Consider the following 17,795-nt stretch of genomic DNA (forward strand, 5'->3'; position numbering starts at 1 on the left):
CCTTGCCCAAAGTCCCATGGTTGGTAAATGGTCCACCCAGAATGCAGACCTGGGTCTATGGCCGCCCAACCCTAGGCCTCTCCCACAGGCCATTTTATGTCTCGTGGGCATCACGTGCGGGCCGAGCCCAGGCTGGGTGGGGTCTGCAGGCTGCTGAGGGCTGCCCTCCTCCCCCGCGTCCACACAGGCCCCACACTCACGTCCATGTCATCGCAGAAGGCAGAGTAGGCACCATACTGGAGGCGACACTGGTGGCCCACGTCATAGAGGACGCCAGGTGGTATCGAAGGGAAGTCAATGACATCCTTGGTGGGAGAGTCATCCAGGCAGAGGCCCCACCCACGGCTGCAGAGATGGGACAGGAGTATGAAGCGAGGGGCCACCTGTCCTCTGGGGCAGAGGGGGCAGCCTGAGAGACCCATCAGGGAGGCCGCACCAGATCACTTGTGCAGGGAAGGTGGGAAGGGGCTTAAAGCCCTAAACTTACAGGAAAACTCCAGCCTCCTTGCTCACCCATCCTATTCTTTGACCTAAGCTAGCATGAAAGACCCTCCCAGCCTCTCCCATCCATCTCCAGGGCACTCCAGCTGGCTAAACAACTCATCCCCGCTCCCCAGTGCCAGGCCTCTCCACAACTATTCCTTCCACCCACAACACTCTCCCCATTCCTCCACTGGTGAAGCCTCTCTCCCCAAGATCCAGCCGAAAGCCCCTTCCCTCTGAAGCCTCCTGGACCACTAAGCCCTCATGTGACCCTGCTCGGAGCTCCTGCAGCCTCCACCCCTCAGTCCATGATCTGGAGAGCATCACATCACAGATGATACAATAGCAGGCCTCTGATGGCCCCGCCCTGGGCTGAGACCTAGGGTCATCTGTGGGAGGACCGAGGCCTGAAGGCTGCCCCCTGTCCGGCCACCAACCTGGGAGAGAGCCCAGTGCCTGCCAGCCTGTGTCATTCCCTTATTTACTCCTGTCCATCTCCTGCCAGGACTCCCTGGCAGCGGCAGGAGGGAGGCAGGACCTGTGGGACTTGGGGTCCCAGGCTAAGCAGGGTAGGGGGAGGCAGAAACCCCCCAGTTTTCCAGTCTGGGAGGCTTGAGGGTGGCTGGTGCCAGGTCGGGGAGCCAGGATGAGCAAAGGGTCCTGGTTAGGACTGAGGGAGGCACAGGAGAGAAGGGCAGAGGTGACGGATGCTGGGGTCTGGCCGGGAGGGAAGGAGGAGACACCACGGGCCACGGAGAGGCCGAGAAATAGGCCAATTTGTAGGCCCGTGTGAGGAAAGGCTGGGGGCAGTCAGCCACTGGGATCTGGGAGTCCAAATTTCAGAGGCAGAGGTCTGGGAGCTGCGAGCCCAGGCCAGGGTGGGTGGTCCATGTGGTCTCCCAAGTCCCCTGGCTGGTGGCAGGGCCCGGGCTCCACCAGAGCTTCAGGGAACAAAGCCTCAGTGACCAGACGCCTGCTGAAGACCCTGTGGGCCCCTCCCCACCCAGAATCACCTGGCCCACCTGTGTTAGCTAGAAACGGACCCTGTAAAATGGGCATTGGGCGAATGAGCAGGTGTGGGACCCAGCCGTCTGTCCCGGATCGCCGCAGGCCAGGCTGGCCCTGGGTGCTGAGAGGGCGCTCTCTCATCTGCTGCTCCCAACCCCTCAAACAGAAAACTCTACCACCATCTCCTTCCACTTTCAGGGCCCAGGGCAGTGCGTCACTTGCCCTGGGTCATGTGGGAGAGCAGTGATGGTCAGGCTGTGATGCCAGGCCAGGCTGCCAGCACCCACGTGTCCACTTGCTAGGCTGCCCTTGGTGCAGAGCTCCTCCCATCCGATCGTGAGCCTGCCTCAAACACTTCACCCCAAACAGAAGTTCTAAATCATGGCAGCTGAGGCCTGGCAGGGAGAAAGGAGTCTTCTGACTGCTGGCTTAAGCCTGGGGGCTCCCTGGGCCTGCACCCTGGGGCAGAGCATTGGCTGAGATGGGGAGGAAGCGGGTGAAGGGTCAATCTGGCCCCGGGGCTCCTCCTTTTTGCCTGGCAGGACACAACTCAAGATGTAGCTGGGGGGTTCACCCACTCCGCTGACTCAGACCCAGCCAGGGAGCTCCTCTGACTGGGGTCCAACGTGCCTCAGCCCCACACCAAGAGGTCCCAGGCCACATCCAGCCCTTCAGTTTTCCGGCCAGGATCCGGTGCTGACGTGCCACGAATCAAGCTTCTGTGGCCTGCTGCTGGGCAGCCAGAGCAACAACAACCTCTCAGGGCCATCCTAGATGTGTGTGAGAGGTTGGGGGCCCGGAAGGGTCCTCGTAGGACCCACCACCAGAATCAGAGCCACATTCAGGCCCAGATGCTGACTGGAAACCCAAATTCTGCCCCGTTACAGATGCTGTGTGGCCTTGAGCCATCCCTTACCCTCTCTGGGCCTTCACATCCTCATCTACAAGAGGCTGAGGCAGTCTATGTGATCCCAAGCAACAGAGGTATAAATAGCAGCATCTACTTGGGAAAAGTCACACGGGCGGCCGGCAGCTGGCCCTTCCTTCCTCTGGTCGGCTGACTGCCAGGCTCCCCATGCTGCTGACATACGTCAGCCCTTCCCCTCGGGGCCCCTCCTCGCTCTAATTATAGTGGGCTGGGCAACCCCACATGGGGTCAGAGCAGACAGCGGGTGGCTCTAGGCGGAAGTGTCACTCCCACCTCAAGGACTGCGAAGAGCTGCCCATCACCTGGGAGAGGCCTGTGTGCCCCCTCCCCTGGCCACCCCTGGGGGCCTAGTCATGGAGTCACCAGATGGTGGGGGCAAGGCCCCGACACACGATCAGGCCCGCCTCTCTCCTTGCAGAAATCCTGGCTGCGAAGGCATGAGAGAACAGGGCCTTCCCTCCCTGGCCCCAGGTCCAAGTAGTAGCTCATGAAACGAGAGGTCCCTTATGAAACAGCAGGGTCCCTTAAAGCAGCTCTCAGCCCAGAAAGGCTCTTCAAGTTCTTCAGGCTGACGTCTTGGACTGGCCAATGACCGCAGGCCCCAGAAGCTTTCCTCTAGCCCCACCACCACCTCTTGAAGATTCTCCATCCCACCCCACGCTCCCGCACTGCCAGCCCTGGACCACGCTGTGCACCCCACCTAGAGCATCCTTCTTCCTCAGGGCGCTGCATCAGTCCTTAGAGGGCAGCTCCGCGGCTCCTTCTCAGAGGTGATGTCCCTGCCCCTCTTCTCCAGATTCCTACCAACCCCACAGGCCTGTCTGCCACAGTGCTAATTACCCGGAACTGTCACATGTCTGTGCCCCCCAGATGGTGAGGGTCTTGAGGACAGGGACACTACCTCCTCTACCACTGTCCCCCTGAGCACAGTTTGAGACCAAGTGCGATTCGCCAATGTCTGGGTCTGTGTGGCCTAATAAACATCTACTTGCAGGGAGCCGAGGAGTGTCGCATCCAATGGGGAATGGGGGGTGGTCTGAGTGCCTCTAAGACACCCTCAAGCCCTGGAAACACTGCCTGACTCCACCTGGCGCCTTCCTTCTGTGAATCTTGCTCATTCTGGCCTCCATCCTGTCTAGGTGGCACTTGTCCTGTCTTCTGTCCCACCCCCAGCAAGGAGACGGAGGGCGGAGGGGCTAGAGGACAGGTTGGTACCACATTCTCCGTCTGAGCACCGCCCCCGCCCCGCCACCGCACCTGTCCTGGGCCTTGTGATCTCCTCCTGCCTGACCCTCCAGGATGGAGAGGGGAGAGTGCGACCACCTTTGGGGAGATGAACCTCTCCTGCCTCCCCAGCTCCCCTCCATCTGCCGCGCCTGTATCTCTCTTTCTGCCTCCTTCCAGCTCTTCTTGGTGCCAAGGCTCCGGGAGGCCCTGGCTGGCTCAGGGTTTCGCCCTCTCCTCCCACCCTCACCCCAGGCCCCAAGCCAAGTCCCTCACGCATTCCAGCAGCTGAATGAAGACAGAGACGCATCTGTCTGTCTGTCTGTCCTGACAGAAGTCAGGCTGGGCGGCACCCTGGGTGGGGGCAGCTGGGAAAAGCCCTCAGGGTACTGCAGGGGCGGCTACTCTTCTGATTTCCCAGCCCTTCTCTCACTCTTGACTCCCATGTCGGGGAGGTGACAGACCATTGGGATAGGTTTCTACCCAGCTCTCCCTGCCCGGGCTACTTCTCTGCTTCAGCTCCTCATCACTTATCACTTGGTAGCAGTGATAACAGTCACCAGGCACTGAACGCTAATCATGTGGCCAGCATTGTGCTACACACTTCACATGTGTGCTCACTGAATCCTCAGAGCAACCCAGGCGGCTGTCCCATCATTATCCCCAGTCTTTGAGGCTTAAGGCTAATGTAACTTGTCTACCAACATGGGTAGAAACCTGGTCCAGTGTCCAGGGTCTTAACATCAAACTCAACTCTTCTCTGCTTCTAGTCCCACTCTCCATCCAGTAATCCCTCTTCTATCAGAGGCCAGAGCCCTTGCTCTCACATCCATAATGAACCTGGCCCCAGTGAATGGACTTCTAGAAAAATATGGCTCATTGAACAGACACAGATTTATTTCCACTCCCTTCCAGAGCCCCACTAAGATGATAGGAAAGGAATAAACAAGGCATAAATCCACAAGGACAAAGGGCAAGGGAGAGGTGATGATGGCAGATGAAAGATGTCAGCAAAAATTCTAAAAGCTGGAAAGCAGATGATCGAGTAGCAGCTGACTTACCACAACAGTGAATGCTGAGAGCCAGTCCCGCAGGGAGAAACTACCCAGAAGTGGGACACTGGAAGGGCTCAGGAATCAGGGTTCCAGGGACCCCTGGAGGCCTGTGTGCCAGGAAGACTGAGGACAAGAGCCTGGCTGAAAGTCTGTAAGACCCACTAGATCCCCTTCCCAACCCTATGTAGCCAGGCAATGGCCACCTCCCTGCCTGGCAGAGGGCTGCGGTCACTCTCAGGGTGATCCGGGAGATCTGGTCCAGGAACACCAGGCACAGTGGAAGGCCTGAGGCAGAGGGACCTACAGAGAAAAGTCTACTTGAGGAAGGCTGAGATAACCGCCAAGCTCCTTCCCCATTTGGATGCCAGAACGCTGTAGCCAGACTTACACCTTCCCAGGAAAAGACTAGAGAATGCCTCTCTGGGGCAACAATCACTCAGAAAAATGACCCTAGATACTGACATTTAAAGATCTCCCAAAGAAACAGCCCCATTCCCACCAGTCCCTCAGCGGTGATGTGGAAAAGTGCGGCTCAGTCCACAGACCTCCCAACTGCCAGCCCAGTGCCTCCTTCCACGGAGGGAATACAGCCATGCCATCTTAAGAAAACCTATAACATGACAGAAAGATTTAAAAAAATAACTCAAAGGAAAGAAAGATATTGCAGGGAGCAAAAGAAAAAAAAATCCACATAAATAATAACCTCAGAAAGATAAGATACTCTACCCATGGAACTAAAACAGGATAATAAAAAGGAGTATTTAGCGAATAAGAAAGTTCAGGAAAGTAGAAGGACAATAGGAAAAAAATTTTAAATGTAATAGAAGGGTTATAAGTAAAGATAAGGATGTCTTCCAGTAAACAGAAAGAGATGAAAAAGAGTAAAAAAATGTAAAAATAAGAAAGGGAGAGAACAGCTGAATATGAAGGGTTCCAGAAGGAGAAAATAAAAGCAAGATGACTATCAAATAAATAATATAAGAACATTTCCAAGAGCTGAAGGACATGAATATTTAGATTAAAAGGGACTACCAAGTGTCCTCCCAAAATAAAAGTAGACCAAGGCACATAACTGCAAAAGTTCAAATCACCAAGAGAAAAAAAGAGAGAGGGAGACACAGACAGAATGTTCTCTATATTAAGAGAGAGACAGAGAAAATCCTAAAAGTTTCCAGACTTTTTAAAAGGTCACATACAAAGGTTTGGGAATTAGACTGGTATGAGACTTGTCAACAGCAGTGTTGGAAGCTAGAAGACAAAGGAAAGACACCTTTGAAATTCTGAGGGAGAAAGACTTCTAACTTAGAAGTTGCTATCAAATGATCAGTCAGGTATGAGGGAAGAATAAAGACAAGCAAACATTTTAAGACAAGCAAACCATTCACCTCCATATACCCCTTCTCAGAAGGCTACTTGAGAATATGCTCCACCAAAAAAAAGAAGTAAACTCCTCTAAAAAAGGTCAGCAAGAGATCCAGGAAACAGAAAGACCATGCATGACAACTTTAGGGGAGAAAAAGAAAGCATCCAGTTTAGACTGGAGCAAGTCTAAGGGAAGTTTTAGGGGATGTCCAGGAAAGAAGGAAACTGTTAGACGATGGGGCAGGGATTGCCTTCTGGAAAACTGGATTAAGAGACATTTAGTAGAATTGTTGGAGGATACGGAAGACTTAGAGAAGCAAAGAAAACTAGGCAAATAAAAAAGTGGTTCTTAAAAAGAGATCATTTTGTTACAACACTTGGTTCGGCATTATCTATACAACCCTAATAATGAAAACACTAAACGTTGATTTCATCAAGATACGCTAACAGGGGCTTCCCTGGTGGTGCAGTGGTTGAGAGTACGCCTGCCGATGCAGGGGACACGGGTTCGTGCCCTGGTCCGGGAAGATCCCACATGCCGTGGAGCGGCTGGGCCTGTGAGCCATGGCCGCTGAGCCTGCGTGTCCGGAGCCTGTGCTCTGCAACGGGAGAGGCCACAACAGTGAGAGGCCTGCGTACCGCAAAAAAAAAAAAAAAAAAATGCTAACGCGATATTGGGATGTGATGGCAGGGGCAAATGTGTGCAGGAAGTGACACAAGGGGTTAAATCCCAACCTTCCATTGTACAAGTCATCTGAAAATATCTAAATTGAAAAATCAAGAAACAGCACTCTAGGAAGGCTTTTTGGAAATATGCAAGTAAATAAGGTAAGAAAAAGCTAAAAAGGATGAAAGGTGAAAGTGGCTGCCCAAAGAATGGAGGGTGGGGAAGAGTGCAGCAGGTGATTTAAAGCTCTGCTACTGCCATCTTGAACTCTTAATATTTTTGAACTTGTGTTCTGTTAAGCGAGTTCTGATGGAACAAGAAGCATGTGCGTGAGCAGGGGAGATATGCGATGTCTGTGTCCTCTGCTCCTTGCCACCCCATGAGCACAGCATCCCAGCGGACCCATGATGTGGAGGAATTCAGTGAGACTCTAAGCAAATGGAAGATAAGCATGCTATGTCTAGGACAGCCCCAGAGGCCATACTTTGCCCTAGAACCAGAACTTGCTTCAAATGCAGAAAGAAGGCAATGATGTTTTAAGAAACAGAAATGACCAGGGAACTCTATAATCCTTTGTTATTTGTGTTACTTCCTTGTATCAGCCAACTACTGCACTGAAAATGATGGGCTGGAAGGAAATGTAAAGATAGCTCCATTTCCTGTCAGTTCTTCCTCACTCATCAGTAAGTTAAGGCAGAGAGTATTGGGAGAATGTGTGCATGTTATGAAGTGAAATAAAACCAGTCAAGTTAGTTTTGTGCAGTATGTCCACCGTTCTGGTAAATATGAGCTATGAAATATGAATTGCATCATTTTGGTGATTCCACATATGAGTTCAATGTGCCTATATTTGCATTTAAAAATTGGCACTGCATAAAGATGAATGGTAAAATTTACGCTAATCATTTAGAAATAAAGACTAAAAAAATAGAAAAAAAACAATAAAAAAGATCAATAAGAGCTGGACCCTCACCCCATATAAGGAACAAGCTCGCCACCCCCCTCAGGGAGTGAGCAAGCAAGGGAACCTTTTGTTTGTTCATGCTCCCCCCTGCTGCAGCAGGGGCCCCCATAAAGCCTTGCCTGAAAAAAAAAAAAACAAAAAGAAAAGACAAACAAAATTGATAAACCTTTAGCCAGGCTCATCAAGAAAAAAAGAGAGGGCCAAAATCAGAAATGAAAAACAAGTTACAACTGACATTATGGAAGTACAAAGGAACATAAGAGACCACCACGAACAACTATATGCCAATAAAATGAACAATCTAGAAGAAATAGACAAATTCCTAGAAATATATAATCTCCCAAGACTAAACCAGGAAGAAACAGAAAATAGGAACAGACCAATTACCAGGAATGACATTGAAGTAATTAAAAAATAGAAACAAACAAAAAAACTCCCAACAAACAGAAGTCCAGGACCAGATGGCTTCACAGGTGAATTCCACCAAATATTTAGAGAAGAGTTAACACCTATTCTCTCAAACTATTCCAAAAATTTCAGAGGAAAGATCACTTCCAAACTCATTCTATGAAGCATCACCCTGATACCAAAACCAGACAAAGATATCACAAAAAAAGAAAATTACACACCAATATCACTGATGAACATAGATGCAAAAATCTTCAACAAAAGATTCGCAAACAGAATCCAACAATACACCATGATGTAGTGGGATTTATCCCAGGGATGCAAGGATGATTCAATATCTGCAAATCAATCAATGTGATACACCATATTAACAAACTGAAGAATAAAAACCATATGATCACCTCAATAGATGCAGAAAAAGCTTTTGGCAAAATTCAACATCTATTTATGACAAAAACCCTCCAGAAAGTGGGAATAGAAGGAACATACCTCAACATAATAAAGGCCATATATGACAAACCCACTGCTAACATCACACACAATGGTGAAAAAACATCATACACAATGGTGAAAAGCTGAATGCATTCCCTCCAGGATCAGGAACAAGACAAGGATGCCCATTCTCACCACTTTTATTCAACATAGTATTGGAAGTCCTAGACACAGCAATCAGACAAGAAAAGAAATCCAAATTGAAAAGGAAGAAGTAAAACTGTCACTGTTTTCAGATGACATGACACTATACATAGAAAAATCCTGAAGATGCCACCAAAAAACCACTAGAACTCATCAACGAATTCGGTAAAGTTGCAAGATACAAAATTTTTTTTTAATGAATTTATTTATTTATTTTTGGCTGCGTTGGGTCTTCATTGCTGTGCACAGGCTTTCTCTAGTTGTGGCGAGTGGGGGCTACTCTTTGTTGCAGTGTGTGGGCTTCTCACTGCAGTAGTTTCTCTTGTTGCAGAGCACAGGTTCCAGGCGCGTGGGCTTCAGTAGTTGTGGCACGTGGGCTCTAGAGCGCAGACTCACTAGTTGTGGTGCACGGGCTTAGTTGCTCCACGGCATGTGGGATCTTCCCAGAGCAGGGCTCAAACCTTTGTCCCCTGCATTGCCAGGCAGATTCTTAACCACTGCGCCACCAGGGAAGTCCCGCAAGATACAAAATTAACATACAGAAATCTGCTGCATTTCTATACACTAACAGTGAATTATCAGAAAGAAAATTAAGGAAACAATCCAATTGACCATCGCATTAAAAAGAATAAAATACCTAGGAATGAACCTACCTAAGGAGGTAAAAGACCTGTACCCAGAAAACTGTAAGACACTGATGAAAGAAATTGAAGATGACATAAACAGATGAAAAGACACACCATGTTCATGGATTGGAAGAATCAATATTGTTAAAATGGCCATACTACCCAAGGCAATCTACAGATTCAATGCAATCCCTACCAAAATACCAATGGCATTTTTCATAGAACTAGAATAATTTTAGAATTTGTATGGAAACACAAAGACCTCGAATAGCCAAAATAATCTTGAGAAAGAACAGAGCTGGAGATTTCATGCTCCCTAACTTCAGACTATGCTACAAAGCTACAATAATCAAAACAGTACGGTACTGGGAGAGAATCAAGATGGCAGAGTAGAAGGATGTAAAACTCACCTCCTCCCCCAAATACATCAAAAATACATCTACAAATGGAATAATTCTCACAGAATACCTACTAAACACTAGCAGAAGACCTCAAACACCTGAAAGGACAGGAAAGACCTTCGCATAACTTGGCAGGATGAAAGAGGTGGGGAGAAGGAAGCAGGATGGGATCTGCGCCCCTGGGAGGGAGAGGTAAAAGAGGAAAGGTTCCTGCACGCTGGGAAGCCCCCTCACTGGGAGATCAACTGGGACAGACAGGGAGCTACAGAGGCTTAGAGAAGAGCAAAACAACTGGTTTGTGGCAGGCAAAACAGAGAGAGACCTGCACAGACAGTCCACACCACCACCCTGCATGCCACAGCCTGAGACAAGAATCTGCTGGTATAGGAGGGGTGTCAGTGCTGAAACTTGGGATTTAGAGGATACCTGGAGAGAGAACTGGTGTTGCCTGTGTGGAGACAGCCTGAAGGGGCTGGAATGTGGTATGGCTGCAACCAGGGCTGTTTACAGAAGAAGCCCGGGCCTGCCATAGACGTGATGTACCATTGTTGAGTGGTGAGCAAAGGGAGGGGTGGGGCCACCATAGCAGCCTCTTTCTCCATGCCCCAGCCGCCGCCTGGGTGGGCCCACACACCCCAGTCGCGGCCTTGGTGGGCTCCCATGCCAGCCACTGCCTTGGCAGGCTCCAGGAGCAGGTGCCAGTGGGTTGCCCATGTGCAGAGGTGGGGCTGAAATCACAACTGAGCCCCAGTGACCGCATGACTTATGAAGCAGGGCTGAAATCTTTCCCCAGCTGTGTGAGCTGCGGATTTACACCTCTGCTGCCAGCTTGTAAATTCAGCACCTGTGGGACATCCGAGCAGACAATGGGTGCTCCTGCGGCTGGGATGGGTCTGGCCTTAGGAGCTGTGGGCTTTGTGGGCACTTGCATGCAGGGGCTGGGCCAGGCCAGGATCTGAGCTGCCTCACTCCCACAGCAAGTCCAGGTGCATGACTACTGCAGTCCTGGGACCTGACTTCAGTGGATCTGCGCTGGTGGCCTTGTGAAAACAATGCCTGAAAAACACCAGGGTTTACTGACATCATTCCCACGGTTGAGGCGGGGCCAAGGGCAGTGACAACAACAGTGGACTTTGTGATCCCACACAATGGGTGACAGGTGACACAACAGAGCATGCACACCAGTGGATGACTCTGGCGAATGAATACTCAGTGGCTCCTCTCCCAGTGGGAATGCTCCAGTCCTGCCTACCTTACACCTCAGCTCAGAAACAGATCTGGGGGCTTCTATTCCAACAACTAGGGAACAGTTGGACAAGGCAGTGACAACCACAGAGCAAAAATGAAGGCCCTGCTCAACATCCAGTGCAGACTCTAGTCACACCTACTATCAAGGGGATAATGGCCAGCATACACTGAAGAAAGAGGTGGTGGGCATTCATACTAAAAACAGCCCTTGCACCAAAAACTTATTAAACCCACACAGGCTACACAGGGCCTCTCCCACACAAAAACAGCCCTCTAAGACCACAGTAGATAATTGTTTCTCCTAAACTGAGAGCAAGAGAAATATAAGTAAAATAAAGAAGCAGAGGAACTGCTCCCAATTAAAAGATCAAGAGAATTGCCCTGAAAGAACAATGAAACAGATCTCTTCAGTCTAACAGACACCAAGTTCTGAAAATAAGAGACCTATGGGATAATGCCAATCTACATATAATATGGCTCCCAGAAGGAGAAGAAAGAGAAAAAGGGATTGAAAATGTATTAAGAAATTATGGCTGAAAACTTCTCAAACCTAAAGAAGGAAATAGATATCCAGGTACAGAAAGCACAGAGGGTTCCAAACAAGATAAACCCAAACAGACCCACACCAAGACATATTATAATTAAAATGGCAAAAGTTAAAGAGAGGATTCTAAAAGCATCAAGAGAAAAAGAGTTGGGGAGGGGGAAGGGTAAGCTGGGACGAAGTGAGAGAGTGGCATGGACATATATACAGTACCAAATGTAAAAACGATAGCTAGTGGGGAGCAGCCGCATAGCACAGGGAGATCAGGTCGGTGCTTTGTGACCACCTAGAGGGGTGGGATAGGGAGGGTGGGAGGGAGGGAGATGCAAGAGGGAAGAGATATGGGGATATATGTATATGTATAGCTGATTCACTTTGTTAGTTTCTGTTAAGCAGAAACTAACACACCATTGTAAAGCAATTATACTCCAATAAAGATGTTAAAAAAAAAAGAGAAAAAGAGTTAATTACAAAAGAACCCCCATAAGGCTATCAGCTGATTTCTCTACAGAAACATTGCAGGCCAGAAGAGAGTGGCAAGATATATTCGAAGTCCTGAAAGGGAAAAATCTGCAACCTAGCGTACTCTACCCAGCAAAATTATCATTTTAAAAATTTTCAATTATCACAAGCAAAAACTAGAAGAATATAGCAATACTAAACCTATCATAAAGAAAATATTGAAAGGTCTTCTCTAAATAGAAAGAAGACTCCTAAGAAAGAGAAAATCACAATTGGAAAGTAAATCACTTAAATAAGTCAGTACATAGATTTAAAAAAATATCAAAAAATTTCTGTGAAAGAGATGATAACCACAATGAACAATAAAAGGATGAACATGAAGATGCAAAAGAGGATATCAAAATCATAAAATGTGGGTGAGGAGAGTAAGAAAATGTAGGGTTTTTTTCCCTAGAATGTGTTTGAGCCTATATGACTACCAGTCTAAAACAAGTAGATATAGGAAGGGATAACATACTTGAAGAACAGGGTGACCACAAATCAAAAACATACAATAGATTCACAAAAACCAAAAAGGAGAGAACCAAAAAGAAGTATAATACAAAAGAAAATCATCAAACCACAAAAGGAAAAACAAAAAGCAGAAGAAAGGGGCAAAGAAGAAATATAAAATCAATGGAAAAACAAGGTTTAAAATGGCAATAAATACAAATCTGTCAATAATTACCTTAAATGTCAATGGACTAAATGCTCCAATCAAAAGACACAGAGCAGCAGACTGGATTATAAAACAAGAGCCTACAATATGCTGCCTACAAGAGACCCACTTTAGGGCAAAGGACACACATAGATTGAAAGTGAGGGGATGGACAAAGATATTCCTTCATGCAAAAGGAAATGTCAAGAAAGTACGGGTCACAGCACTCATATCAGACAAAATAGACTTTAAAACAAAGGCTATAAACAAGACACGGAAGCAACCTAAATGTCCATTGACAGATGAATGGATAAAGAAGATGTGGGGTGTGTGTGTGTGTGTGTGTGTGTGTATATCTGAATCACTTTGCTGTACGCCTGAACTAACACATTGTAAATCAACTATACTTCATTAAAAAAAAAACATTAAAAAAACACAAAGGCTATAAAGAAAGATAAAGAAGAACACTATATAATGATAAAAGGATTAATACAAGGAGGGGATATTACACTTGTCAACATATATGCACCCAATATAGGAGTACCCAAATACATAAAACAAATACTAACAGACATAAAGGAAGAAACTGATGGGAACACAAGAATAGTGGGAGACCTTAACACCCCACTCACATCAATGGACAGATCTTCAAGATGGAAAATCAATAAGGCAACAGAGATTCTAAATGATACAATAGAACAGTTAGACTTAATTCATATTTTCAGGACATTACATCAAAAAAAAGCTGAATACACATTCTTTTCAAGTGCATAGAGAACATTCTCTAGGACTGGGCACAAAACAAATGTCAAAAACTTTAAGAGTATAGAAATTATTTCAAGCATCTTTTCTGACCACAATGGCATAAAACTAGAAATCAACCACAGAAAAAGAAACAAGAGAAAACAACTACAAAGGGCTTCCCTGGTGGCACAGTGGTTAAGAATCCACCTGCCAAAGCAGGGAACACGGGTTCGAGCCCTGCTCCAGGAAGATCCCACATGCTGCGGAGCAACTAAGCCCATGCGCCACAACTACTGAGCCTGCACTCTAGAGCCTGCGAGCCACAACTACTGAAGTCCGCGTGCCTAGAGCCTGTGCTCTGCAACAGAGAAGCCACTGCAATGACAAGCTTGCGCTGCGCAACAAAGAGTAACCTCAGCTCACCGCAACAAGAGAAAGCCCAGTGAAGCAATGAAGACCCAACACAGCCAAAAATAAATAAACTAATTAATTTTTTAAAAACACAATTACCTGGAGAATAAACAACATACTACTAAAAAACCAATGGGTCAACAATGAAATCAAAGAAGAAATCAAAAAATACTTGAGGCAAATGACAATGAGAACACAACCATACAAAAATCTATGGGATGCAGCCAAAGCAATCCTTAGAGGGAAGTTCATAGTGATACAGGTCTTTTTTATGAAACAAGAAAAATCTCAAATAAACAACTTAACCATCTAAAAGAATTAGGAAAAGAAGAACAAACAAAATCTAAAGTCAGCAGAAGGAAGGAAATAATAAAGATCAGAGAGGAAATAAATAAAACAATTTAAAAAACAATAGAAAAAAATCAATAAAACCAAGATCTGGTTCTTTGAAAGGGCAAACAAAATTGACAAACCTCTGGCCAGGCTCACCAAGAAGAAAAGAGAGAAGACCCAAATAAACAGAATAAGAAATGAAACAGGAGAAATCACAACTGATACTGCAGAGATATAAAAAACCATGAGAGAATATGATGAACTATTATATGCCAACAAATTCGACAACCTAGAAGAAATGGACAACTTTCTAGAAACATACAGCCCACCAAAACTAAATCAAGAAGAAATAGATAACTTGAACAGACCAATCACTAGAAGTGAAATAGCATCTCTAATCTGGAATAAAAAAAACAAAAAACAAACAAAAAAACCTCCCTACAAACAAAAGTCCAGGACCAGATGGTTTCACAGGCAAATTCTACCAAACTCACAAAGAAGAACTTACACCGATCCTTCTCAAACTCTTCCAAGAGACTGAAGAGGAAGAAAAACTCCCAAAGACATTCTATGAAGCCACATCATCCTGATACCAAAACCAGACAAACACACTACCAAAAAAGAAAATTACAGGCCAGTATCTTTGATGAATATAGATGCAAAAATTCTCAACAAAATATTAGCAAACCAAAACCAACAACACATAAAAAATGCCATACACCAGGACTAAGTTGGATTCAACCCAGGGTCACAGTGATGTTTCAACATATGCAAATCAACCAATGTGATACACCACATCAACAAAAGACAAAAACCACATGATCATCTCAATAGATGCAGAAAAAGCATTTGATAAAATTCAACATCCATTCATGATAAAAAAAAAACCCTTGCAAAAGTGGGTTTAGAAGGAACATATCTCGATGTAATAAAAGCTATTTATGACAAACCCACAGCCAATATAATACTCAACGGTGAAAAGGTGAAAGCCTTCCCACTAAAATCTGGAACAAGACAAGGATATCTACTCTCACCACTTCTATTCAATATAGTACTGGAAGTCTTAGCCACAGCAATCAGACAAGAAAAATAAATAAAAGGTACTCAAATTCAGAGGGAAGAGGTAAATCTGTCATTATCTGCAGATTATATGATATTATATATAGAAAACCCAAAAGACTTCACACAAACACTACTAGAACTGATAAACGAATTCAGCAAGGTAGCAGGATACAAGACTAACATACAGAAATTGGTTGCATTTCTTTACACTAACAATGAAATATCAAAAAAGGAATGTAAACAAACAATTCCTTTTAAAACCACATCAAGGGACTTCCCTGGTGGCGCAGTGGTTGAGAATCTGCCTGCCAATGCAGGGACACAGGTTCGAGCCCTGGTCTGGGAAGATCCCATATGCTGCGGAGCAACTGGGCCCATGAGCCACAATTACTGAGCCTGTGCGTCTGGAGCCTGTGCTCCGCAACAGAGACCAATAGTGAGAGGCCTGCACACCGCGATGAAGAGTGGCCCCCGCTTGCCACAACTAGAGAAAGCCCACGCACAGAGACAAAGACCCAACGCAGCCATAAATAAATAAATAAATAAATTTAAAACCACATCAAAAAAATAAAATACTTAAGAATAAACCTCACCAAGGAGGTGAAAGACTTATATGCTGAAAACTATAAAACATTAGTAAAGGAAATTGAAGATGATTCAAAGAAATGGAAAGACAGCCCATGCTCTTGGATTGGAAGAATATTGTTAAAATGGCCAGTCTAATACCCAAAGCAATCTACAGATTTAATGTGATACTTATCAAATTACCCATGACATTCTTCACAGAACTAGAACAAAAAATCCCAAAACTGATGTGGAACCATAAAAGACCCAAAATTGCCAAAGTAATACTGAGGAAAAAGAACAAAGCTGAAGGGACTTCCCTGGTGGTCCAGTGGTTAAGACTTCGCCTTCCAATGCAGGGGGTGCAGGTGGGGAGCTAAGATCCCACATGCCTCACGGCCAAAAAACCAGAACATAAAACAGAAGCAATACTGTAACAAATTCAATAAAGACTTTAAAAGTGGTCTACATAAAAAAAAAAATTAAAAAAAAAAAAAGAACAAAGTTGGAAGCATAACCCTCCCAGGCTCCAGACAATACTACAAAGCTACAGTAATCAAAACAGCATGGTAGGGCTTCCCTGGTGGCGCAGTGGTTGAGAATCTGCCTGCCGATGCAGGGGACACGGGTTCGTGCCCCGGTCCGGGAAGATCCCACATGCCGTGGAGCGGCTGGGCCCGTGAGCCATGGCCGCTGAGCCTGCGCGTCCGGAGCCTGTGCTCCACAACGGGAGAGGCCACAGCAGTGAGAGGCCCGCGTACCGCAAAAAAAAAAAACAAAACAGCATGGTATTGACACAAAAACAGACATATGGATCAATGGAACAGGGAGCCCAGAAATAAACCCACACACCTAAGTTCAGTTAATCTTCAACAAAGGAGGCAAGAATATACAATGGGGAAAAGACAGTCTCTTCAGCAAGTGCTGTTGGAAAAGTTGGACAGCCACATGCAAATCAATGAAATTAGAACGCACCTTCTCCCCATACATAAAAATAAACTCAAAATGGCTTAAATACTGAAATATAAGACATGACACCATAAAACTCCTAGAAGAGAACATAGGCAAAACATTCTCTGACATAAATTATACCAATGTTTTCTTAGGTCAGTCTCCAAGGTAATAGAAATAAAAGCAAAAATAAACAAATGAATGAAATAATGCCATTTGTAGCAACATGGACGTACCTAGAGATTATTATACTAAGCAAAGTAAGTCAGGAAAAGAAAGACAAATACCATATGATACCACTTATATGTGGAATCTAAAATACAACACAAATGAACATATCTACAAAACAGAAACAAACTCACAGACATGGAGAACAGACTTGTGATTGCCAAGGGGGAGGGGGCATGGGGAGGGAAAGATTGGGAGTTTGGGATTAGCAGATGCAAACTATTACGTATAAAATGGATAAACAACAAGGTCCTATCGTATAGCACAGGGAACTATATTCAATATCCTACGATAAACCATAAGGGAAAAGAATATGAAAAAGAATATATATATGTATAACTGAATCACTTTGCTGTACAGCAGAAATGAACACACTTTAAATCAACTATACTTTAATAACATTAAAAAAAACAGTATGGTACTGGCACAAAAACAGACACACAGAGCAATGGAACAGAATAGAGAGCCTAGAAATAAACCCACACACTTACGGTCAATTAATCTATGACAAAGGAGGCAAGAATATACAATGGAAAAAAGACAGTCTCTTCAATAAGTGGTGCTGGGAAAACTGGACAGCTACATGTAAAAAAATGAAATTAGAACATTTTTCTCAAGCCATATACAAAAAATAAACTCAAAATGGATTAAGGACCTAAACATAATACCGGAAACCATAAAACTCCCAGAAGAAAACATAGGCAGAACACTCTTTGACATAAATTGTAGCATATTTTTTGGATCCATCTCCTAAAACAAAGGAAATAAAAATAAACAAATGGGACCTAA

At 45.5% G+C, this 17,795-nt stretch overlaps 1 protein-coding gene across 1 annotated transcript in view; it reads right to left on the reverse strand.

Annotated features, from left to right (window-relative positions):
- Positions 1-17,795, reverse strand: part of ADAMTS7 (ADAM metallopeptidase with thrombospondin type 1 motif 7) — a gene marked incomplete at its 5' end in the record, with an annotated part of 55,015 nt that overhangs the window by 16,502 nt on the left and 20,718 nt on the right. Inside the window, one exon of the mRNA XM_079700606.1 lies at positions 201-345. Coding sequence (XP_079556732.1) covers positions 201-345 — 145 coding nt within the window. The remainder of the gene's footprint in view (positions 1-200; positions 346-17,795) is intronic.

Source organism: Hyperoodon ampullatus, assembly GCF_949752795.1.
Source record: "Hyperoodon ampullatus genome assembly, chromosome: 3".
NCBI lineage: Eukaryota > Metazoa > Chordata > Mammalia > Artiodactyla > Ziphiidae > Hyperoodon > Hyperoodon ampullatus.